The sequence below is a fragment of the Schistocerca cancellata genome, chromosome 2 (genome assembly GCF_023864275.1).
Source record: "Schistocerca cancellata isolate TAMUIC-IGC-003103 chromosome 2, iqSchCanc2.1, whole genome shotgun sequence".
In the NCBI taxonomy this organism is placed as follows: Eukaryota; Metazoa; Arthropoda; class Insecta; order Orthoptera; family Acrididae; genus Schistocerca; species Schistocerca cancellata.
Window position 1 is genome coordinate 423,397,362 of NC_064627.1, and position 27,079 is coordinate 423,424,440.

Sequence of the window (27,079 nt, forward strand, 5' to 3'; positions counted from 1 at the left end):
GGGTGACAATGAAATTTCTTGTCAGGCAGTATTTTGTTGGACGGCCTCTGTAGGTGGCTCATTCCCATATTCTGCTACATTTTCATGTAACCTCCAGATAGCCAGTGAGTCCACGCATCTCTTCCCTTCCATTACCCCGGCACCTAGTGTTGACACTGAATTCCGAGCTTGCCGTACACTTTTAATAACCGCTGGATGCCGCAGAAACAGTTCCTTAGAGACTGTGTTTTGTAAAATGTCATTATTAGAAGTACCCTTGTTCCTTTACGGAATAGTAATTAAGAGTAACGTAATAACTAGTAGTTACGCAGTGTGCAGATTAACTCGCAGGGGGAAACTTGTGTTTCAATTTGATGGCATGTACTACTTTGCGTACAGAAACAACAGACTGGAACATGAGAAGTAGTTTCGAAATATGTGGTGGTATGTACGGCTTGTGGAGCCGTGATGTGGAAGGTGTCAATGGGACAACAAGGCATAGACGTGTATGTTTTGATATGATAAATCAACATTTCTGACATCAAGAAAAGAGAACAGTATTTATTATGGAAACAGAAATGCCTCAGTCGTACTTTGTTTTCATTTTATTTATAGATATTTTTTCGCAATTAGTGAATCAACAGTGATGCCAAATCCAGCTCTATAGCTTGGCTATAGACAAGTTGATCACAATTGAAGTTTTATTACTTGAGTCAGCGTAGACGGAAAACTATTTACCATATAGATAACAGGAATGATGATAAGATTGTGCGCTGCAGGATTTGCGTTGTTAGTAGTGTTAGTATCATGACTTGCCATTAGGCGGGTACTGGTAGGGCTCAAACAGGAGCATCAGTGTGCGCTACAGTCAACACGTGCGTAGATAAGGTGAGCAGAGCTTTCATCGTAACAACGTTTTGTCAAAACTATAGTAATAGTGCTGCTGCTAATCGGGAGGGTCGATGCCATTTTACCGTGCCGGGGTTGAAGAACGCGGTTCACAAGTTCGAATTAACTGAAGATTTGGGAATTGCTCCTGGGAGTGGCCGACCACCAACTCCGCCACAAATTGTTGCAGAAATTGCTGTTGCCACGACTAAGAATTCTGGACGCAATGTGTGATCTTGAAGCAGTGTACGAGCCCTAAAATGACAGCTGAACATTCCGTAGTCTACCGTTCGAAAAGTGCTGCGAACAGTTGTGAAATGGTATCTCTAGTGCGGTTTCAGGCTGTCGTGGACGCGGATGGTCTTCACATTGAACAATATTCGTGAACCCAATCGTAAACATGGTACGCAATTAACAAATGTTACCCTCTCATTAAAAGGTGTTTCTTTCAACGGTTTATGCATTATTCCTCTTTCACATGGCCTCATACGAACGTTAGAACTTCAATAGTGGCAACTATTTATTTACAGCTTGTTGAAAAGATACGTGTTTCAAAGTTTTACTAACCTTCAAAGTAGTCATCAGCATTCTGTGTAACCCGTTGCCAGAGATGTGGATGTCGTAGGATACCCTTAGCAGTGCCAGTTGTGTTGAGAGTTCGAGCGGAGCGGTCTATTGCCCGACGAACTTTTAGCAGTTCTGAAGCGGATGCCGGGAAGTGTTCCCTTCTGTTTAGAAATCGAGTTGAGCTCACAAGGGCTTAAGTCAGGGAATTGCAGTAGGTGGTATAGTACTTAGCAGCCCCAACAGTCAAACAAATCAGCAAGAGGTTGCACTGTACGTGCTTGAGCATTGTCCTGCAAAATGATGGTCAGGTCCTGCAGAAAGTGTCATCACTTCTGTCTCTAAGCTGGTCGTAGGTTGTGTTCCAAAAATGGAAAGCATAGAGACAGAAGTAATGACACTTTCTGCAAGACCTGACCATTATTTTGCAGGACAATGCTGAAGCACGTACAGTGCAAGCTTTTGCTGATTTGTTTGACTGATGGGGCTGCTACGTGCTATACGACGTACTGCACTCCCGTGACTTAAGCCCTCGTGAGTTCAACTAGATTTCTAAACTGAAGGAAACACTTCACAGCATTCGTTTCAGAACTGCTACAAATTCGTCGGGCAATAGACCGCGCCACTCTGTCACCACAACTGGCACTGCTAAGAGTATCCTACGACCCACATCACTGGCAACGAGTTATGCACAACGCCGGTGACTACTTTGAAGGTTAGTAAAACTTTGAAACACACATCTATTTTGTATGAGCTGTAAATAAATAGTTGCCACTATTATATTTCCAATCCTCGTAATTGTTTCCAGTAAGTTTCATTTTCCTACGATCGCACTCGTTCATGGGGGCCCCTGTCAAGTAGCGTAAGTTCAGTTATAACCAGCCTGTATACGAATGAGGGTGCAGGCGTGAAACTGAACGTAAAAAGATTCATATAAAGAAAAAAATGAAAACGACATAGTAAGTGTGGAACTTCTGTGACCAGATCAGATACTTTAAGAGTTAAGAACCTGAAAACAGAATTTCGTTTCGAAAATTATGGAGAAGATTACGAAGAACAACTGTAGCCAATGGAGCTTCTGGCCAATAGCAACTGATCAGTTTGAAGGGCGGGGCAGCTACTGGAGCAGACAGAAGTCTAAAGCGGACAAGAGGTATAGCAGAGAAGAGGACAGAGGCGGGACGTACTAGCGCGGTGGAGCTCAGAAGATGGCGCCCCCGACGGAGCTGGCGGCGCTGACAAAGCTGCGAGCGTCCCAGTCGTCTTCGTCCCAGGAGTCGGTGGCGGAAGGCGCCTCGCCCCAGACAGACGGGCACGGAGACGCCCACGACGACTCGAGGGCCGGCTTCGCCGATGCCACCTCCGCGTGCTCCGGCAGCTCCACGGAGCAGCGCAGGGGGCCCGACGGGGCTCGACGCCCGGACACGTCGGCGGGGAAAGCGCCGCACCGCCAGCCTGCGGCACCGACCGACGCGCTTGCACCCGCGGCTTCTGCCCTCGCCACAACCACCACCACCACCACCACAAGCTACCGCCTCCACTTAAGCCACAAGACACCACAAAAGCGCACAGACCACGTGCTCTGACTACGAAGCAGCAAGCTACACAACATGGTTGTAAGAATAAACCGAATTAGTATGTTTTTCAGGAAAACCGGCCAAAGTTATTCCTTCCAGTTTCTTTGTCGAAACTGAGCGTTCTATGGACACGGCCGTCATCCAGTACCCGCGCACCATACCCCTTCACACGCACCTACCACCTCCCCCCTCTCTATTCACGTCTTCACGTCCATCTACTCACGCCCATATTCGTCAATTGGAACTTAAACACGATACTGAATATGAAACTGCTCATGATATATTGAAAAGTATCATAAAAAGAAGAAGATATCAGACAATTGACGACATCAAGATTAATGCACCACAAACAGCTACGAAAAGGAAGGTGTAAAACAGGGAGGGGTGGAAAGTGATGAACTTGCAGTGACGGACCTGCATTATGGACAGAACGCATCATCACTTCCGGCATCATCATTATCATTATCAACGATGTATTTTCTGAAGTTCCTGCTCCTCTCACCGCCTTACGCCACACTACCACGCGCCCCCGTTTCCATTCAATATTCACACTCATCTACACTCGCCCATTTCCGTCAGTCGCAATTTAAACACGCCACTGCAGATGAAACTGCTCACGATTTACTGAGAAGTACTAAAGAAAGAAGAAGATATCAGCTAACTGACATCAAGATTAATTAATCCGAAACAGCTACAAAAAGAATGGCGGAAAACCGGGAGGAGTGGAAAATGCAGAACTTGCAATGACGGATCTGCGTTATGACCAGAACACGTCATGATCATCATCAACGATGTATTTTCTGAAGGTAATGTTCGGAAAATTCTGTCTATTTGAAAAAGAAAGAGACGATCGCTGAAGAGTAGCAATATGACTGTTTGTTAAATGGGTAGCCTACACTGAATTACCTGCTTCTGGTCCATGTAAAAGGCCATACTGTCTAGTTAGGGCGAGAGAACGGCTGGCGCTTGTAAGCTAGTATGAGTGTTTGCGTTGACGAGGACATGACAATGCCACATAAACTAAATCTCGAACAAATAAACTCATCCTGCATCTCCTTGGCAGTCCTGTCTTTCTTTTTAAAAAAAAAATCTTTCAGTGGCAGCTCTATATTCATAAAGCCAATTTCACTCTCAACAAATTTTCATTACACACCCATTTTAAGTGAAACTGTCCAACACGGTTGATTCGAAAACGACATGCCTTCTTGCTATCGCAAATCGTGTATCCCTGTGTTCCTCCAACCGGAGAAACAACTAACCCAGTCGCGTTTGTAAGGAGTGGGTAGGGGGGAGAGAGGGGGTAGGACTATCAGTTTAATATGAAATGGAAACCATATCTATATTTATTTTTTTCACAAACAACAAATGTGGAAGCAGCGACACATCGCATGATATATGCTAGGATTAACAAAGGATAGAACCATATATCACCATTGGCAGATGATGGTTAAAGTGATCGCTATAGCAACCATAAATCTCCTAACACCAGTACTGCTGGCCCCTGTTTTGACCAGAACCATCTTCTAACACTAGTATTGCTGGCCCCTGTTTTGACCAGAACCGAGGTGGAATCTTCCAACATGTCGGTCACTGGCCTGAAGGTGGCGTAGTAAATAGCCAAAACTGGTAACTAAATAAAATAAGTTTGGAAACTAGACGGTTTAAAGGTGTTTCATTTGACATCCTCTAACGAACAGTCGAGTCCCGCAACCAGCTCTGAAAAGATGGACATACACAGCCATAAGACTTTGGTTTTGTAGTCTTATAAATGCTTCCATACATTTTCTTGAGGTGACGGTCATAATAATGTGCTCCAAATCACTATCAGCTAAATAAGAAAATCCATTTATATGGAATTCTCACTTTTATAAGATGGGAAAATTTTCAGAAAAAAATTACTGATTTAGGCTGCTCATTCTTGTCACCTATAAGCAATCTTTTACCACTCGTATATTTACACCACAGCACGACTCAGTTGTTTCCCTTGATACAGGTTCAAGACCATAACTGTTACGGCGTAAAGTTAAGCGCCGGCACGCCAGTGGGTAACGAAAGAGAAGAGACGGCTGTGAGAAGTCAGCCAATAGCACGCTGACCGACCCCTCTTCAGGACGTCAACGCGACAGCAGCGGCCTCTAGTTGAAGAGGACATAAGCGCCGCGACAGAGTGGTGAGAACCCAGTTCAATAGCAGCTTCAAGATTAGCGAGTTCTACAGCAACGTAAACTCTAGTTACTTCGCTTGTACTCTCTATGTATCAGAGACTTGAGAATTGTCTGTAACGAAGAAGATTCCTTAGTTTGAATGTCGCCCTTTGCTTGCGACATATCTGTGTAATCGCAAAAGTTAAGTATTGTAAATTATCTTATTGTAACAAAACTCATTAATACGACTTGTTTGAATTGTTTATCTAGCAAACCGAGTATGCACGCTTCCTAGACACCACACTGAGTATAAGATGAAAATTGTGGAGATAAGCAAGAATAAAAAAGTGATTGTGATCACGAAATTGGAAATCACCTTCACAAAACCCAGTAACAAACAGCTTGGAAAATCTAACCCCTTGGCCTAAATTTAAAATAGCAATGGATAGGCAGCTGACAACGTCTACAAGAGTTTGCTCTACAACTGTGTCGCTTTCTACTTCGACAATGACCGTAAATCCTTGAACACCCAAAGAGAAAAATCAGTTACTTTCCATTCTCTATATTAAATTAAACGTGTTGCAGACATAATTCAAACAGAGATAAACTCAAGACTATTTACAGGCCAAAAACAGCGTGCAGATCGATTGTACAGACCAAAAATAGCGTGTAGATCGATTTCCGAACAGAGGACTCCTTGCCTCATTTATCGTTCAACAAATTCTGTGGAACTATACTCGAAAAAATAAAGAAAAAAGAACACACAGAAATGGATATAGTAGTCTTATCGACTATATGTTTCTCCCAAACAGTGATACACAATGTTTCCTTATAGAAGTGGATCATAAATTACAAATCAACTCGTCCGATTTATACGGGCAATGGCAAACAACCCCAGACAGTGCTGCCCTGGAGTAGTGACCTTCGGCTCTGACCCGTGGCGCCGGACATTGATATCTCTGTAGAATAAACTCCAATAAGGACTATCGCCGGAAGCAAACATACGGATATCGATCGATCTGTGGTATTTGTTTGCTCATTCATACTGGAAGCAGAATGTTCGTCCTTAAAGGACACTGTCGCCTACCTGTAGCTTCTAGCTTCTGTTTCTCCTCTCTAGTTAAATTAACTATCTAGTTAAATTATCTTCGTAGTTCAGTTCAAAATGGCCTGCGCTAAACACTTCGCTAACGTTGGAACGTGTATAATTACAGGGGCCGAAACTACTCGCACTCAGATTCTAGATCTACATCTACATCAATACTCTGCAAATCACACTTAAGTGCCTGGCAGAGAGTTCATCGAACCACCTGCACAGTAACTATTATTCTACTCTCGAACAGCGCGCGGTAAAAAAGAACACCTATATCATTCCGTATGACGAACATTTCTCTCTATGTAGCTCGGCGTCAACAAAATATTTTCGCATTTGGAGGAGAAAGATGGTGACAAAGTTGCAATGATTTCATTCCTAGTTTATCAAAAGTATTACACTTCTGAATAGTCTGAGAGGTAGTTCCAGAAAAGACAGCGCAACATATTACATATGCACCTCTTTAAGGAAAAAAGTAGTCTTATAGGGACAATCAACTGAAAAAAAGGATGGTATTTTTATATCTTGGGATGATTCTACGGATAGAAGAGCGTTAACCCCTCAGTCTTCATAGATTTTGTGCATCTTCCCACCCCCTATAAATGAGTTAGCAGCCAACGGTGTCATTCGCATTCATGAAAGATGTTTTCGTCTACTCACGAACACCGTAACATTCGTAAGCCACTGTACGGTGTGGGTTGGAGGGAAGTACAAAATACTATCCTTCGATCTTTTGCACACACCAGAATAGCCGGCGGCTGTGGCCGAGTGTTTCTAGGCGCTGGAACCACTCGACCGCTACGGTCGCAGTTTCGAATCCTGCCTCGGGCATGGATGTGTGTGATGTCCTTAGGTTAGTTAGGTTTAAGTAGTTCTAAGTTCTAGGGACTGATGACCTCAGATGTCAAGTCCCATAGTGCTCAGAGCCATTTGAAGCATTTGAACACCAGAATAGGAGTAAGTAACACATGATACCATATCGAGAACGGAAGGAGAAAGTGCCAACTATTATACAACAGCTGTCTTCTTGAAGTATAAACGATATTAATGTTCTAGAAAAATTTCATGTATAGCCTTTAGAAAGGTCATTTGAGGGCTGCAATGGTATGTCTACCTTTCTGACTAACAAACTGGTGATGAAAAGCAGAGACCAAATTTGTAAAAATCGTCGTTTCATTATTACGGAACTTTCGCAACTACCACCTCTTCCCAGCAATGAAGATATGGATCGCTACACAGCGCTTTGATACTGACGCCAAGTTGCACGACGGTATAAACCAGGGGTTGCACTGGGAGGCGCAGATTTCTACAGAGACGGTATTGAAAAACTTGTGCAACAAACGATAATTGCCTCAATTTGAAGGCGAATATGTAGAAAAGCAGCTTCACAGTGTACCTTTAAAATATATACAACAAAATTTCGTTCGTCCATATCGTTAATTTTTTTTGTTATAAATCATCTATTACTTTCTGAGTAGCCCTAGTTATCAGAAAATGTTGTTCGGATGCACTTAGTACAGTTTCCAGGTAAAGAGTTGTCTACTGGCATCTCATCCTCGAGCCCAGCAACAGAAAATATGTTTTCAGACTTATATACACCTCATTCTCTGACGAAGTTATGCAGAAGGCAGCAAGCATCTATCACAATTTCCGCCAGATCTCGTTGAGAATTTAACGAAATATCCTATTTTACACGAGGTGAGCAGAGCTTCCTGAGCGTTTTCGCTCTGTAGCAGCTCCATCAGTATCAGCTAAGGCTCTGCTTGCGAACCATAGAGCAGCGCTACAAAGTGGCCCCTTGTTAAGCCGGTCCAAAAGCTACGCGAGTGCTCCTCCCGAGAGACTTTGCCAGATAAGTGACTGCTCTGGTTTGGATAGGAGATGGCAGCTGGCGCCTGCGGGCAGTCTACCCGCAGTGCGGGGTACTTGCTGCACGACCGGCGCGGCTGCGGAGTTCAGGGACAGCTGCAGCCGCCGGCAGCTGGCTGCGGCGCGTGGCTCAGCTGCTGCTAGGACTGCCCGCCGCCAAGGCCAACAACCAACGCTTTGCGCAGGCCGGCTCTCCCAGCACCGTGACGCACCTCGCCAGCCGCTGTCTGGCAACATACAATGGTCAGCCAAAACATTACGACCGCCTGCTTCAAAGTGTGTTGGTCCACCTCTGGTACGTAATACTGCAGTGATCCTGCGTGCCATGGATTCTACCTGTACTTGGTAGGTTACCAGAGGTTTGTGGCACCAGATGCGTACACACAGTTCCCGTCTTTTACGGGCGGGTGGTTTGTGAGCGCGGAGTTGGCACCCGATAGCATCCTAGTTGTGTTTCACCGAATTCAGACAAGACGGAGTTAATGGTCAAGACGTCACGTGAGTTCACTGTGCTGATCCTCAAAACACTGCAGCACCATTTGGCCTTGTGACACAAACTGTTGTCCGGTTGCAGCATGCCATAGATGTTGCGGAAGACATCAAGCATAATAGGATACATCCATAATGAGATTTTCACTCTGCAGCGGAGTGTGCGCTGATATGAAACTTTCCTGGCAGATTAAAACTGTGTGCCGGACCGAGACTCGAATTCGGGACCTTTGCCTTTCGCGGGCAAGTGCTCTAACATCTGAGCTACCCAAGCACGACTCACACCCTATCCTTACAGCTTCACTTCTGCCTGTACCTCGTCTCCTACCTTCCAAACTTTGCAGAAGCTCTCCTGCGGTAGAGCACTTGCCCGCGAAAGGCAAAGGTCCCGAGTTCGAGTCTCGGTCCGGCACACACTTTTAATCTGCCAGGAAAATTTCATATCAGCGCACACTCCACTACAGAGTGAAAATCTCATTCTGCAAACATCCCTTAGGCTGTGGCAAAGCCATGTCTCCGCGATATCCTTTCTCTCAGGAGTGCTAGTTCTACAAGGTTTGCAGGAGAACTTCTGCAAAGTTTGGAAGGGAGGAGACGAGGTACTGGCAGAAGTAAAGCTGTGAGGACAGGGCGTGAGTCGTGCTTGGGTAGCTCAGATGGTAGAGCACTTGCCAGCGAAAGGCAAAGGTCCAGAGCTCGAGTCTCGGTCCGGCACACAGTTGTAATCTGCCAGGAAAGTTTCATAATGGGAAACAGGTGGTCCCTAATAGTCCACAGTCGTCATGGTGCCGTCGATTACTACGCAGGTCCCTTGGAAGCCCAGGTGAATCCCCCGCCCCCATAACATAATTCTGCTCCTACAGGCCTGTGTCCGTGGCACGGTGAATTCTTCCAACAGCTGTTCAAAAATGGCTCTGAGCACTATGGGACTTAACTGCCAAGGTCATCAGTCCACTAGAACTTAGAACTACTTAAACCAAACTAACCTAACGACTTCACGCCCGTGGCAGAATTCGAACCTGCGACCGTAACGGTCGCGCGGTTCTAGACCGCAGCGCCTAGAACCGCCCGGCAACCCCGGCCGGCAACAGCTGTTCGCCTGGATGACTACGTATCTGTAAACTACCATCGAACTGGTTTGACCCACTGTCTGATTTCACTCCAAACATATTTGACGATGCTGTTGGATCAACATGGTAGCGGTTTTCTGCTGCGAAACACCGGTTCAATAATGTGCACTCAACAGTGTACTCCGAAACACTTGTGCCTCCGCCAGCATCGTACTCTGTCGCCAGATCTGCCACAGATCGCGCTAAAATGAACGGGCAGGCCTTCGATCCCTATTTATTGTGATAAGGTATGGACGTTCAATTTGTTGTCGCCTATTCATAGTTTCTTCATCTTCATCTATATTCCATAGATGCTCAAGCCATAGCACGCGAACAGCCGACCAGCGTCGCTGTTTCCGAGATGCTCGTCCCAGGTGCAGTACCAAAGTAATTTAACCTCTGTAAAATTCGCTTACGCCGGTGTATTTCCCCATTTGTGCGACTTATTGTCACCAGAACGATTCCCCATTCGTCTCTATTCCGCTCAAATGCTTACCTTACCACGTCACGTGCTGTCAGAGTCACGAGTCAGCATTCAATCTCGGGGTGGGCGCTGGCCATAGTGTTGTAACTCGTCAGTGTATGTCCGTATCTACACAGGTACAGGATGAAAATACATACACTCTGCCAAACATCTCACTCGCGGAGCTAATTCTTTGAATTCTCTGTATCGCGCTGTGCCGCCTACGGTTTCGTCTTATATTACTCCATGTCGGGAACTACGGTTAACCGACAGCATGCCTGGGGTCGTCAGAATCTACTGTCATGACGGACGCCGTAGACTTTCATCCAAGGAAAATTTTTGGTGCTATAGCAAAACAAAAATTAGATTGAAAATAGCGATAGCTAAGGAGCGGTTGAACAAAGATAAAAAATTGTTTAGTTGGTCATTGAATAATAACCTAAGGGAGATATGGGCCAAATGATTAACATGATGATCAGAAACAGTCTGGAAAGCTTGCAAGCATGTTGCAGGGTAGGTTTTGCTGAAGAACAATGGTTAGGAAAAAACTTCCGATACTGTACGCCATTCCCGAGTTAATTAGCATCTAAATGAGACAATTATGGTGCTTAGTGCATAAATTCAAGTGAGCTGGTATCGCTGAACGTGTTTTGCCTTTGGTTTCCTAAAACCGAACAAAAGAGCTACACAAAAATTGGATGCAACCCTAGTCAAAAGCTGAGCAGTCTCGTGCGGTATCATCTACACTATGAAAACAACTGACATTGTATCTGGCGGGTAGCATGAATTTTCGTGCACAACGACCTGATTGGCTAACTTCAATGCTAATTAACTCGGAAAAGCGAAACGTATCGAATTTTTTTCTTAACAATTATTTATCAGCACTACCTACCCTACAATACCCTCACAAGCTCTTCAGACTGTTTCAAACCCCTGTGTGTACTGAAAATAGTTTTTTGTGCATGGACTTGGACGTTGAGAAAGATGAGGAAGAAGGCTTAACGTACTGGAAGTGTGAGTAGGCTACAAACTGTAATACCGCGATTACTGCAGCAAGAAATTGAAGGAACAGTAAAGAGAAAGAGAGGGTGAGAAGAAGGAGATACCAATTAACGGACCGTGTAATGGAAGAAAGCGAGATCTCCACCCAACTGAATAGAAATGCTCGAGAAGGGAGAGCACCTGCCGCATGGCAGAACAACTGCTGACGATGATTGTATCAACAGTGATAGCATTCAAGGTGGCTTCATGTGCTATAAATACACGAGAGAAGGAAAATAAAATGAAATAATCGACATGAAAGTGTATACAGAAGCCTGCTACCAAAGCTTCGTAATACAAAGAAATCCGTGCTTATGTTCAAGCAAAAACATTAATGATTACACTTATATTGACAGAGCTCCGCAGTAGCTGAAGCTGAATATGAATTTTCTTCCTGCATCGAAAAATCAGCAGTTCTCGTAAAGTTTCATAAACTGCTTTGTCCTGCATATTCTTAAGGTATTTTCTCTATAAATGCAGCGTAAGTCTCACGATTGTAACTGTCGAGTTATAAAAATGGCAATAGCTAACTAAAAATACTACCAAAGTCAACAATGCTATTAGATGTCCCTACAACTAAGACTGCATTCTAGATGAACCCGAAATTTTGGGCAACTTTGTATTTCGTCTCAAATGCCTGTTAGAACTAAAAATGACTCTCCAGCAACAGTTTAGTTTGGATTGACATGTCTTTACGAGAGCTCCGAGTTTCAAAACCCTACCGGACAGGTACAATTGGCGTTTCCACTGGTTAGACACTTTATGTTAACTACTCAAGTAATGACAATCAACAACTGTGTTTCTAATGTGATTAGACGATTGCTACGAACAGTAAGTTGATAGCTATTTAGAACATTAAGTTTAGACTGGAAAGCTGTGAGTTTGTGAGGCCCATCAATGGCTGATAACTTGAGTTTCAGTATCGTCATTTCTTTTATCGAGACATACGTGAAACTCATACGAATATATAAGCTCATTCATGCGCAAATGCAAATGTAAAATATACTGCTGGGATGCGAAGGAATTACGTTCGCTGCGTTAGGTAATCATTATGGCCATTATATCTCCTCTCTCGATTAACAATGTAGAAGCGAGCAACAAGAGCTCCTTCAGTTCATGTAAGCGGATCCAGGATGCAAGCGAATGATCTAATTTTGTTACTTAAGTGCTGATGACGCTGAGGTAACTTCCCGATCTCCAATACAGACCGGGAGATGTAAACTAGTGCGCCTGTAAGTGACGCAACCCGCGAAGCACTTGTCCGCCTGCTGCGCTGTCTGGAGCGACCTGCAGGCCGCAGGCGTTGTTAGATCAAAACAGGAAAGAAAGACCGTTGCATCTATGACGCAGCACGCCGGGACTGGATAGACAGGTACATGAATATTTCCTTGTAGTCGACCAGTAGCGTAAGCTCTAGCCACTCTCGCAGAAAGCGCTACTGGTGTGACGTGTCCGCTTAGTCATAGCCAGTTTTCCTCATCTACATAACTGACAACGTAATGTTGATTATTAATAGTTACAAAATTGTTCAGTTAGCTACATTCAATGAGAGGTAATCTCGACAGTCCTTACCAGAACTCAATGGATATGTTGCAACGAACGCAATAAATGCAAAAAGATGAACAACATCGTCTTACTTGTGTCTCAGTAACAGCACAGTATGAAATTATTTAAACAATTTTTAGTTTCTTGTGTTAATGCTAATTTTTGTTATGTGTTTCTTTTCCCAGTATGTAAACCTCCACTGAGTACTTCGCAAAATTAGTCTGTTTTCCGCTTTTCTACTCGATATTTTGCAGAAAGACGACCTTATTTTCACGGAACGCTATTGTGGGACAGAGGAGCAATGTTATAATTTTGATTGTTGGGTAACTGACTAAGAAGCATCTAAACAACGTACGACAGATCAGGGCACTTCTGGAGGCATACAGACAATAACCTTCCTCTTTATGTATTTGGGAATGCAGTAGATAAGGAAGTATTATATTTGCAGTATATTATTGATAGTGGATCCAGTGAATACGTAGCTGTTGTTAGAAACCTGAATAAATAAAAGCTACAGCTGAAGGGCATTATCAGGTGTTCCGGAGTTATTGTTGTGAATACTTTGTGTCCCGGCGCTGGAGGTGTTACTTCCTTACATAAGATCGTTAAAAGACCTATGTCAAGCAAAATACAGCGTACTATCCTGATGAGAAAATACCATGCAAATAAACAAACTCACGGCTAGAGAGCTGCCAAACACTTCACTGCCACGCAGTACACTATCTTCCCACGTTAGAGTATCACCTTTTGGCATTATTTCAAGACTACAGTTTACGGATAAGCATTACAAATAAGAGACTAATTGTTCGCTTGCATTTGAACTATTTAGTGCGCTTTAAACTAGGAAACAAATACCAGCAGCGTTTAGTGGCACAGAATTTATCTGCACGAGCTGAAAAGAATAGCAAGCTCTTAATGTGAATTGCAAATGAAAATTGTCACTTGGGCTCTCTCATTCCTGACAGCGTGAGACAACTGTTTATAAGGAAACATTCAGGAATATGTTTATACGATTTCTTTTGTCTTCAGAATGGGTAATAACGTCACCTTTTACGTATACCCAATTCTTGTAGAAACACTTTATATTTGGCTTTATGAGACGAGAAATTTATTTTGTATCATTCTGACAATTAACTGATATTTGTTGTGTCAACCAGCAACGAATATCTGTGTATGAAGACACACATCAACAATAAGACACAGTACACTGCCACTGGTCACAGACTACAAAAATGTAGTCGAAAGCTTAATATATCAAGGAAATCTCAGTGGTAAACAAAAATGGAAAGAAATACATGTTAACATAAAATAGATGATATTTCTGGAAACCAGTAAAGTAGCATTTTAGATATTATACGAATATGTATACATTTGCTCGTTTCATATGCATTTGTACTTGTTAGAGTATTGTGTTACGGGCACATGCACTGTCAGTACTAAATTTGGAAAAGACTAACGGTGACGAAAAAACCGCTTGCCGAAGTATGAAAACATTTAGATGTCGCCACACGAGAACGTATCGACGTCACCAAATGCTGGAAAATCTAAACGCCATCGAAATTGTGCTTGTTATAGTATTATTTTATAAGGGTAAAAAGTTCACTGTACAGGAAAGAAACTAAATTCCGATCATTTACTTATGTGTTTCAGAGCATTATAACTCCATTTTAAAAACAAACAATTCATTTCATTCTTTTAACTTCACAGGAGTAGTGTTGTAACGTCAGGCAATCAAAAGAGAACATACACCCTCTATGAGCCGATTGGATGACTTGGAATTTCATTTGTACAACCTCAAAGGAATGAAACAAATTGTTGATCAAAATTAATTTTTAATGCTGTGAGATATGTATGACAAGAAACCAAATTGTTTACCTAAAAATTATTTCCCTTACACGACAAAGAAAAGAACTACAAGACCAGCACATTCCAGCATAGTGTGAAAAACCTGAAGCTATACCATTGTGTTACAAGTACGTTCACGTTAATTACTCAGATCTACTTGCAAGCACTACATTGCTAAATAAGTAACTAAGGCGCAACAATTGGGAGCGCTTACGTCTGAAGACGGAGCGAATGCGGCGGCAGAGTTCGGTGATGCCATTCGCCAACACGTCGATCGCCTTCTGCAGGAGTCGCAGCAGCGGACACTCGGCGCTTTGTTGCGCGAAGCAGCTGGCCATCTCTGAAGTGGGTTGGCTCGGCTCTCTTCCGCGAGCTCAGCTGACAGTAGACTGCGCCGAGACCCGCTCGGCGACCACTACTTAGGCGCTCCGCGGCGCCCCACCACAGCCTCCGTCTGGCCACGTCACAGGATGCGCGCGCAGCGTAAACAAACAAAGCGGGCGCAGTGCAGGTCAGCATCGCGTTCCGCCACGCCGTGGACCGCCTCCACAATATTTACCCGGCGTACTATTGGCCGTGGCGATGGTTACAGGGACGCGCCGATAGTGATGCTACGTCACACCTCACACAAAGAACGTCCTCCCTCATGTCTTCCTCTTACGCTGCTCGTCACGTGATATCTCCGTAGCACCCCGCATTATACGACTGGTACTGACATGCAGTTACAGCCGTTATCTCGGCCGACGTCGCTAATTACACAATAGGCGCGCGACCTTGAGGTGGTCGTTTCGAAACTAGGTCGTGTAAAAAATTTTACCACCAAAATTTAGACGGCAAGGGGGACAAAAGTGACGGCGTAAAAAACAAGGTCACTAGGAGGATCACTAATCTTCTTACAAGGGAACTGCGCCTACTCGTCATCATCGATCTCGTCCAGATTTGTTGTATATGCAGAGCTTAATCAGAAATGAAAGTGACAGAAATGGAAGCTCCACATTGCCCAGAATTTATAAAATGATAGCATCTTTGGCACAGGTCAGACAGGGTACGAACCATATACAGGCTGGTTATAACTAAATTTTTTCTACTTGGACCAGCGTTGACGAAAAACTATTACCTAACTGGCACCCAACTTTGTAGGAATGACATTCAGAATGTGCACTGCAGGATTTGTGTTATCAGTAGTGTTAGTGTCATGACTTGCCGCTAGGTGCCGATACTGATACGGCCGTAGAGCTGAAACACCAGCATAAGTATGCGTTACAGTCAACATGGATTGGCACGAGGTCAACAGGACTTCACTCACAAAGCTGTTTTATCAAAACAACAGCAATAGCGCTACTGCTCTTCGCGACTATCGATGCATTAAAGGAATACGCAGAGGCCCTTTTCACGCGCCGGGGTTGAAGAACGCTGTTCGGACGTTCGAATTAACTGCCAATCTCGGAATTGCTCCTAGGAGAGGCAAGCGGCCAATTGCGCCACAAATTGCTCAAGAAATTACTTTTTCCATGGCTGAGAATTCTAGACACAATGTGTGATCTTCAGGCAGTATACGAGTTGTGTCACGACAGCTAAACAATCAATGACATACACATAGTGTATATCGCTGACGCACGCAAGCCACTCCACCTACGGCGGGGTACATGGTTCGTGGCTGCCATAACACTTCCATTCTTAACGTGTTGCGCAAACGGTTCCGTATACGTTTTCAACAGATTGTACTTCGCGTAAGACTCGGCCATGAAAACGTGCTGTTTTATCGTGTATATCATTTTGTACTGTACATGTCCCTCCACGTTTCTACTTCACTATCACATCGGAAACAGAGGGCCTTGGTATGTGTAGGAGTGCGGAAATCTCGCGTACAGACTTATGACACAAGTGACACCCAATCACCTGACCACGTTCGAAGTACGCGAGTTCCGCGGAGCGCCCCATTCGGCTCTCTCATGATTTCTAGTGACTACTGAGGTCGCTGATATGAAGTACCTGGCAGTAGGTGGCAGCAAAATGCACCTAATACGACAAATGTATGTTTTGGGGGTGTCCGGATACTTTTGATCACATAGTGTAGACAGCCGTACCACAGATGCAACCACATCAGAGGGTTATTTGTTGAGAGGTCAGAAAAACCTGTGCTTCCTTTAGAGGAGGAGCAGCCTTTTCAGTAGTTGCAGGAGTAGCAGTCTGGATGATTGACTGATCTGACTTTATAACATCAACTAAAACTGCCTTGTTATGCTGGTACTGCAAACGGCTGAAAGCATGGGAAAACTACAGCAAAATATTTTTCCGAAGGCATGCGGCTCTACTGTATGGTTAAATGGTGAAGGAATCCTCTTGGGTAAAATATCAAGGAGGTAAAATAGCCTCATATCCGGATCTCCGGGTGGAGAAGAGAACTTCGTCATCAGGAGAAACAAAACTGGAGTTATACGGATCGGAGCGTGGTATGTTGGATCCCTTAAACACACAGGTAGGCTGGAAAATTTGAAAAGGGAAGTGGATAGGATGAAGTCAAATATGGCGGTAATTAGTGAAGTTCGATTTCAGGAGAAACAGGACTTCTGATCAGGTGAATACAGCATTATAAATACAAAGTGAAATAGGGATAATGCAGGATTAGGTTTGATAATGAATTAGAAAACAGGAATGAAGGTAAGCTATTATGAACAGTATAGCGAACGCATTATCACAGCTAAGATAGACAGAAAGCCAACACCCACCGCAGTAATACAAGTTTATGTGCCAACAAGCTTCGAAAATAATGAAGATATTGAAGAAATGTACAAATAGATATGAGAATCTGTTCGGATAGTTAAGGGAGGCGAAAATTTAATTGTGATGGGGGACTGGAATTATATGTTTGATACTTCACAACTAGGGTTGGGATAATTAAAAAAAAAAAAAAACAGTGGAAGATGGACGCACATATTTCGTCATTTGATGTTTCATGGAATACACTTTATTGGTTAACAACAATATGATAATCACAATTTAAAAAACTGTTAAAAGAATAACAACTCTGGCAACCATTTAAAAACTTGTACAGGCTCAGTTCATTAATAACAAACTTTAACAATTTAAGAGCAGGGCTTGAAACCAGGAGTGTACAGTTCAAAAATACAAGAAAGAAGTCACAGCAACTAGGTGTTGCTGCAAGCAGGTTCAACAAACAATTAAGCTGGAACTTAAATAGTGGCAACACAGCTGTGGAGACACTATGCAATGGCATCTACTATTGTCGCTGATAGCACACGTTGTTGACATACCTGCCTTACCTCCAATCAAATGGACTCTCCCGTCCCACATCACCGGCGTGCGCACAATCGAGGGAAACACAGTCAATTGTGAGCGAGCGGTCTAACTTAACGGTGTCACTATGTTTTCGAAACAGGAACAACGGAGTTGGATCAAGATGGAATGCGCCAGATGTCGTACAGCACGACAGTGGCATCAATGTCTTCAAGAGGCGTGCGGGAAATCAGCATTGCCGTTTAGAACAGTGGCACGTTGGGTAAAAGCCTTCAACGAAGGTCAGCAAACTGTGGCAGACATGCATCGGGCAGATCGTCCTAGCGTATCTCAAGAAAAAGTGCATGCTGTTGCCGCGTTATTGGACACTGAAAAAAAAAGAAGTTGGAAATTTGTGGTAAGGACTATGGGACCAAACTGCTGAGGTCATCCGTCCCTAGGCCTACGCACTACTTATCTAACTTAAACTAACTTCTGCTATGGACAACACACACACCCATGCCCGAGGGAGGACTCGAGCCTCCGACGCGGGCAACCACGCGCACCGTGACAAGGCGCCCTAAATCGCACGGCTACCTCGCGCTGCGTGGACAGTGATCGACGCCATACGATTCGTGAGTTTGCCCACGAAACCCGATTAGCGCATACGACTGTGCTTCGCATCCTGAAGGAACGCCTGGGCATGCGAAAAATTGCATCACGATGGGTTCCACATGACTTGACGGAAATGCAGAAACGGATGCGTTACGATACTGCTCAGACGCGCTTGGAGCACTACGAGCGCGAAGGAGAAGCTTTGTTACGCCGTGTCGTAACAATGGATGAGACATGGGCCACATCGTACGAGCCAAACCTCAAACGCCAATCCAACGAATGGCGTCCAATGGGTCGCCGCGAGAGTCTAAAGTGGGTCAGAGCCCCAGTGTGGTGAAAGTTATTGTGCTTCTCGTGAACGATAGTGATGGTGTTATCCTAACGCATTACGTTCCTCCACGGCAGACCGTCAATGCACAGTATTACTGCCGTTTTTGAAGCATCACCTGCGACCAGCTTTGCGAAAAAAGCACGAGAGTTTCTACGCAACCCACCCATCATTTTGCACGACAATGCGCGGGCGCATACAGCGCAAGCTGTGGCTGCTCTGTTCGGTCGATGGGACTGGGAAGTACTGTACCATCCACCATACTCCCCGGACTTAAGTCCTTGTGACTTTGATTTGATTCCGAAGATGAAGCAACCTCTTCGTGGCATTCGCTTCAGAACTCTTCCAAAGATTCGACAAGCAGTAGGCCGCTCCATTCACACCATCAACAGAACAGTCTCTACTAACGGTACACTACACCTTCCACATGGCTGTCAAGGGGTTCTACACAACGTTGGTGACTATTTAGAAGGACAGTAACAGTTGTGAACATGTAACTCTTCTGTGTCGGCTGTGAATAAACAGTTGCCACTATTTAAGTTCCAACCCTCGTGTCAGTAAAATGAATTACAATGATAGCCACTACTTGTACTAACAATTACCAAGCATGGCTAACACGTTACACAAATGGATTACGCCCATCCAAAATACAGGAAGGATAACAAGTCACACCACTGATTGTGGCTGTTAGAGAGTCCTTAGCAATGAACGAGCCACAATAAAAATCCCTTAAGCAATAAGATACACAATCCCACAAAATACAGGCAAAGCTTGAAAGGCATACTATTTAAATGTGACTTCCAACTGGTACACACCAGCAGAAACATTGATAATAACCCTTAAATAAATATACAATTGCCCAAAATACAAGATAGAAATTTGGAAATTTGTGGTAAGGTCTTACGCGACCAAACTGCTGAGGTCATCGGTCCCTAAGCCTACACACTACTTAATCTAACTTAAACTAACTTACGCTAAGAACAACACACACACGCATGCCCCAGGGAGGACTCGAACCTCCGACGGGTAGAGCCTCGCGGACCGTGGCAAGGCACCCAAGATCGCGCGGTACCCCGCGCGGCAAAATACAAGATAAGCTGGGAGGACATGCAATTTAAATGTGACTCCCAACTGGTACACACAAGCAGAATCGTTGACAGTGACTCTTAATAAAAATACAATTGCCCAAAACACAAGGTAAGCAGAGAATTACAGCAGATGGCTACCACAGCCGACAAGGAACAAGCATGCAAGTTTTACGAGTGGAGGTAGCTAATAACTGTGGATCAAAGGAAAGTTTCAGTGGTTTATATTGATAAGTAAAAGGCCTTAAAATTTAACTCATTTCTGGAGTGGCAAATAAGCATGCAAAGTTTAAATGAGTATTTAAAGAGCAGATATAGCGAGGAGGAACTTCGGGCTTTCAGAATACGCTCTAAACCTCATGGCATACTGAGTTCACCAAATAGGACGGACTAATGGTTTCCGATTAATCGGCTACTCTCAGTCGTGGTATGCAACAAGCGATCAACTTAATTTGAGCCACTGCGATATGGCTGGTAGAGGCACCAGATTTCCGGCCATCCATACATCGTGCGATGGCGTAAGTGCCGTCGCCGCAGAAAGCGAACTCGTCTCTGCTCCAGGCCCAGGGAACGGGAACACGTCGTCCGCTACCAACGTTACCCTGCCAGCACACACCAGAAGTGAACACTAATCTGCTCAAATAAGGCTACAGGCGAGAATGCCTAAGAGTAGGAAATCTCAACTTATCGCAAAAGCGACTACATATACAAGTTAAAAGCTTAACACTCCTTAAAATTACTTGTAAATTAGGAGATGAAATATCAGTGCCTGCTGATGCAATGATTAACGGGTGCCTTGCCTGCAGCACAGATTACGTTACAAATTTAATTTCGTCGATTCGATTTATAACAGAGAATACTCATACACTTACACCGAATATGGCCTGGAACAACAAATTGCCACCAGTTACACTGACTCATGATCGTACAAGAAAATATTGGTTAAGTGACAGAAAGCCTAGTGCAAAGCCGAAGAAATATCAACGCCGTTTATTTATGCAAGAGCGAATTAAAAGATAGTCGTGCCAAAGGAACTTGCATCTGTCTCCTTACAGATTTAATACTCCGTGGGAGTTAAAGCTTCCAGTCGGACTTTCACGTGTTCTGTCGGTGGTTTCTGAGTGTAGTGGAATATGGACTTCTGGATCCTCAGTTTCTGAGTTCAGCCGGTGAACTCACAGAACATGCATTGTTGTGCATCAGAAAATCCCCGTAAGTACTTTGAAGAGCTGTTGAGTAATCTCAGAGCTGGTGTTTGGTATGCATTGTTTGCAACCCGCATCGTAATGTGATCCCCTCACCCAACTGTCACTCCTAAATATGATGTCCAAAAACTGTTCAGTTCACTTGTAAATTAACCCGTTGAAGACGAACAACGGTATGCATATTTTCAGCAAGACGGAACTTCACGCACCACTTCGACAAACTTGTCACAAATCCATGGTTTCGGTGAGGATAGGTCAGTGAGCAGAAACAGAAATGTCTCCTAGTGACGTCTGTCACCTAATATTTCTGCATGTGTTTTTTACCTGTGGAGAAAACTAAAGAGTGGGGTGTACTCAAATAGTCCTCACACACTGGAAGAGCTACAGCGAAACACTGAAAACGCTGTTGCTGCTTTCCAACAGGCAGAGCTGCTACGCATGTCTCACAGTTTGAGGACAGTGTCTCGAGCACTGCGCAGGATCGACGTCAACGGAGGCCGTTTCCAGCATCTCTTGTGACGTTCGTCAACGAAAGTCAATCACATCTCGTAAATAATTTCCGGGCAAGCTTTATTTTGCCCACCCTATATACACTGAAATGACAGAAGTCGCGAGATAGCGATATGAACATATACATACGGCTGTACTATCGCTTTCACATAGTATAAAAAGGCAGTGCGTTGGTGAAGATGTCACTTGTACTCAGGTGATTCATGTGAAACGGTCTTGGACGTGACTATCGCCGCACGACGGGAATTAACAGACTTTGGACGCGGAATGGTAGTTGGATCCAAACGCATCGGACATTTTATTTCGGAAATCGTTACGGAATTCAGTATTCAGAGATCTACAGCGTCATGAGTGTGATGAGATTACCGAATTTCAGGCATTATCTCTCAACTCGGACAACGCAATGGCCAACGGCCTTCACTTAACGACCGTGAGCAGCGGGTTTCGCGTATAGTTATCAGCGCTAACAGAGTAGCAACACTGCTTGATGTAACCGCGGAAATCAGTGTGGGACCTACGACGAACGTATCCGTTAGGACAGTGCATTGAAGTTTGACGTTCATGGCTATGGCAACAGACGAGCGACGCGAGTGCCTTCGCTAACATCAAGACATCGCCTGCAGCGCTTCTCCTGGTCTCGTAACCATATCGGTTGGATCCTAGACGACTGGAAAACAGTGGTATGGTCAGATGAGTCCCGATTTCGGGTATTAAGAGTTGATGGTAGTGTTAGAGTGTGGCGCACACCCGACGACGCCATGAACTCAAGTTGTGAACAAGGCACTGTGCACCCTTTGGTTCAACTGGATCGATCATGGACTGGAAATGGTTATGTTCAGCTACTTGGAGACAATATGCAATCAGTGAGCAATGGAATTTTTATAGATGACAATGCGCCAGGTCACGGGGCCCAAATTGTTTGCGACTGGTTTGAAGAACTTCTGGACAATTTGAGAGAACGGTTGGGTCACCCAGATCGCTCGACATGAATCCTATCGAACTTTGATGGGAGACAATCGAAAGGTCAGTTGGTGCACATAATCCTGCACCTGTAAGGACTTCCAACGACTTAGTGAGTCCATGCCTCGTCGAAATGCCGCACTACGTCGGGAAAAAGGATGTCCGATGCGTTGTTAGGTTGTGTCCCACTACTTTAGTCCCCTTAGTGTACATGTTGAAACGTCCCCTTAGAACAATTATACAAGACTGTGCTTAAACTGACACACAATATTTTTAGCGCAACGCAATCTGACTTTCAGAAATCCCTACAAAAGAATGGCCCTGACTAACATTAACCTATACGTTTCACAAATCACTTACCTCACCAAAAATCTTCGTTACTCGAACTACCGCAATACAGCGAGCGCCACTACTGCCAGCTAAATAAAAGTTTCAAACTACGGAAGGCACTAACTACTAGTAGGCATAGTTAGCAAATGAAAGATTTTAATAGAGAACAAATAATGTATTTACCTTAATAGTCATCAAAAGTCATAATATATACAGCAGTTCATGACATCCATTTTTACAAATTTCAAAACTCCGCCATTTCTCTCCCCACATACACCACTGCTGGCGGCTCACCTCCAACTGCACAACGCTACACACTGTTAACATCCAGCTGCCCAACACTACAATGGCAGACAACAATGCAAACCAACCACAGACTGCACACAGCACAGCCAGTGATTTTCATACAGAGCGCTACGTAACGTTGCCAATAAGAAAACCTAAACAGCCTACTTACAATGTATCCTCCTAAAAGTCATCAGACGCATTATCTCTGATATATCGGCAGATATTTGCAATTTCCATGTTGCAATGTTTAGCTGGACTCAGTCCAAATAATGCTAATCGCGTCTATCTTGCGATGCCCAGCGTCGACGGAAAGCGATAGGTTGTTTCCTGTTACAAAGAGCGGTCCCAAATTAGTACAGTGCGATATTCGCTTTATCGATATGAATTAACAGGGGCAGTAAAACACGAAGAATAACCAGTACTCCAGCAGCGACAGAGCAGCAAGGATCCCAAACACTTGAGCACTACTCAAGAATGCGTCTCACTGCTGTTCTACATGCAGTCTTCTTTACCGCTGAACTACAGTTTTTAAAATGCTCCTATTAAGCCGAAATCGACCACTCGTCTTCCCTATCTAAATCCTTACACACTCGTTCCGTTTCATGTCGCTTCGCAACGTTACCCCTAGATATTTAGTCTTCAAGAATATGTGAAGCAACATACTACCAATGCTACATTCAACCATTATGTGGTAGTTTTTCCTACTCATCTGCATTAAATCACGGTTTTCCACATTTAGAGATAGCTGCCAATCATCGCACCAACTAGAAATTTTGTCTAAGACATCTTACAGCCTCCTACAGGCACTCATCCATGACACCTTCCCGCACACCACAGCACCATCAGCAACCACCAGACTGCTGATCACCATGTTCGTGAGATCATTTGTGTACATCAAGAACATCAGCGGCCCTATGATCCTTTCCTGATACACACCTGACGATACCCTAGTCTCTGATGAACACTCGCCGTCGGAGACAACGTATTGAGTTCTATTACTTAAGAAGTGTTCGAGCCACTCTTATATCCTGGTACCTGTCCCATATGCTTGTACCTCCGTTTACGATGTGCAGTGTGTCAACATGTCAAACGCTTTTCACGAATAAACGAATATGGAAACTGCCTGTTGTCCTTCATTCATGGCTCGCAAGATATCATATGAGGAAAAGGGCAAGCTGAGCTGCGAAAGCGATGCTTTCCAAAATTGTGATGATTTGTGTACGAAGGCTTTTTCGCCTGAAGGAAATGTATTACGCTCCAACTGAGAATATGTTCAAGAATTCTGCAGCAAACCGTCGTTAAGAATATTGGTCTGTAATTTGGCGGGTTCGTACTTTCACCCATCTCATATACAGGAGTCGCCTGCGCTATTGTCCAGTTTCTTGGAGCTTTGCGCTGGGCGAGACATTCACGATAAATGCAAGCTAAGTAAGGGGCCAGTAAAACCGAACTGGGACTACTTTCGGACTTGGCGACTTATTTGTTTCCAATTCTTTCGGTTGCCTCTCTACGCAAGGGATGTCTGTTGATACGTCCTTCATACGGGAGTCTGTGCGATTGTCGAACGACAATGTTGCTACAAACCTTCTGCGTGAACATTTTTTTAAACGCGAATTTCAGAATTTCAGCTTTCCTTTTACTACTTTCTATTGCGAGAACAGACTGGTCAACGAGTGACTGAATAGACGATTTCGACCCACTAAGCGATTTTAAGTAAGTTCAGAATTTTCTTTGGTTCTCGGCAAGCTCTTTTGATAAGATATGGCGGTGGTAGTTTGCTTAACGAATCGATCGAATCTCTACTAACTTTTGCCTCTCATCATTTGCAACGAAGTGTTTATCAGTGCTGGTCAATATGTTCAGAATTTTGTATTTTAAGCAGGGTGGGTCTTTTCCGTTCTTAATCCACTTTCTCGGCAGATAGGTCTCCAGAGCGCGATTTAAAATCCGTTTTCCCTTTGTCGATTATTCCTGTACGTCCGTCATGCTGGAACTAAATGATACACATTCATTGTGTACATGGGATGCTAAAAACTGCTTATCTGTTCTTTATAGCAAACATACTCTTCTAGCCTTCTTGTTTGATTTATAAAGTTTATCAACCATAGTCGCTATGATGACATCATGGTCACTAATCCCTATCCATATATTGACGCCGTCGATAAGGCCAAACCTGTTTATATGAACAATGTCTAAAATATTTCCATTGCGTATGGGCTCTTGAACTAGCAGCTCAAGATAGTATTCGGGAAAGGTGTTCAATGGCACTTCGAAAGAATGCCTGTCCGCACCTCTTGCAGTGAATCCATACACGTCTTGGTCTATACTTGATGGGTCCGATCCACGAACGATGGCGATTCGCACATGTCGAGGCATGGACGGGGATTTCATTGTTGGCGATTCCAAACGACAGTTGGGATACGTGCATGCGCTTGTTTTTTGCCTGAAGAAAGAGCATATCCTGAAAATTATGTCTTTCGCTTGCTTATGCAGAATTTGTCACTTACCCCCACAATCAGTAAGGACAACTCGCAACAAATGGAGTCGAAATTCACTAAATAACTCGCTGCAATCACGTTTAATGCTGACATTAGCCACGGCATTCACAGCAGAGCGCTCTAAAAACTACCGAATGCTCATTGGCTGTCGGAGAATACGTGACCTAGGTGCGCAGAGCAAGCCTAAACTCTCCGCCATAGTTCGTGACTCCAACTGTAATACTGCAGGGTCTGGGTGTATCCGCGCTACTGAACGTAGACTATCTTTGGATGAGTCTAAAACTTTCACGGCGAAATTGGGTGGCCGATAAAAATAAAATAAAAAAATAAATCTATTTCAACTAGACCTGTTATAGGCGTCCAGATAACTCAAATTGGGCCTCAACAGAAACAATATTTTTGTCGACTACAATGAAGGCTCTCCTTGCTATTGCGCTATCTGTCTTTTCGATACACATTCCATGACTTGGTAAATATTTCAGAGTTTTTCACTTCGGTTTTCAGGCACCTCTCGGTACCGAGAATAATGTGAGCATGACGGATTTCCCGAAGGCAGTAAATTCGAGAACTTCGTTACGAATACTTCCACAATTTTTTGATAAAACTTTGACTGTCGAAATGCTTTTACTCTGATCGTGGTCTGATTCCACTATCTGAATGTCGACTGGAACTTGTTCAGCAGTGTACCTCAAACTACCGCCTGGCCTAAAGAAACCATAGTGTGCTCCACAAGTATTCTGATGCCCGAATAGCTGCTTCCTTTGTGTGATGCAACCCTGACCTAGAATTCTCCACCAGATAAGGCAGCCAAGACCGTGACAGAGTCAACGAAATTCTTGACTGTGACCTCCACCTCGGCTGCAAACAGAAGGACTCCGATCTACTCTAGGAACAATGTTGCAAATTGCGAGCTCTCTTTGCACCCAACACATGAAGCTAGCCAGCAATCTTCCCCACTTCCGCCAGCAGCCAATATGAGCTGAGAATGGCCTCAGAATCCAACAGACGAGCACCAAGGGTGCCGACGTGTGGCAGACCTCGCAGACGACTGCACCCTGCACGCTCGATAGCCGCAGGCAAGGCCTCCTCAACACTTCGAATGCGGCCCCCCGGCAAACATAACGAATGCACATTGGCTTTCTTTCCGGACGTGGACGGTATTTGTGTAAGGGCTCCACGACGCGCGTAACTTTGGAGCTTCCGTTTACTAGCGAACCCTTGCCCCGTGTGTCTGTTCGGACCTTGCTGAAAGAACGGCCAAATGCTCACTCACAGGGTAAAAGGGCAAGCCCAGACGGCCAGCTTCCAAGTTAAACACCCGCCTCGAGCGACACGAACACGTTGCCACTCTTCACCAACCCTACGGTAAGCAATTGTCGAGATTTTTGGTAACAATCTTAAACAAAGACTTATCTTC

General features: G+C 44.3%; 1 protein-coding gene across 2 annotated transcripts in view; it reads right to left on the reverse strand.

The window, feature by feature from the left end:
• The window catches only part of LOC126161884 (uncharacterized), a 31,155-nt gene extending 16,170 nt beyond the window's left edge, over window positions 1-14,985 (reverse strand). The window contains exons 1-2 of one of the 2 annotated variants that reach the window (XM_049918021.1): window positions 14,821-14,985; window positions 2,619-2,886 (exon numbers count right to left, since the gene is read on the reverse strand). In XM_049918021.1, the coding sequence (XP_049773978.1) occupies window positions 2,619-2,886; window positions 14,821-14,865 (313 nt within the window). In that variant the 5' untranslated portion in view covers window positions 14,866-14,985. The remainder of the gene's footprint in view (window positions 1-2,618; window positions 2,887-14,820) is intronic. The other variant, XM_049918022.1, reaches the window with a different exon arrangement.
• Window positions 14,986-27,079: the final 12,094 nt, after the last annotated feature.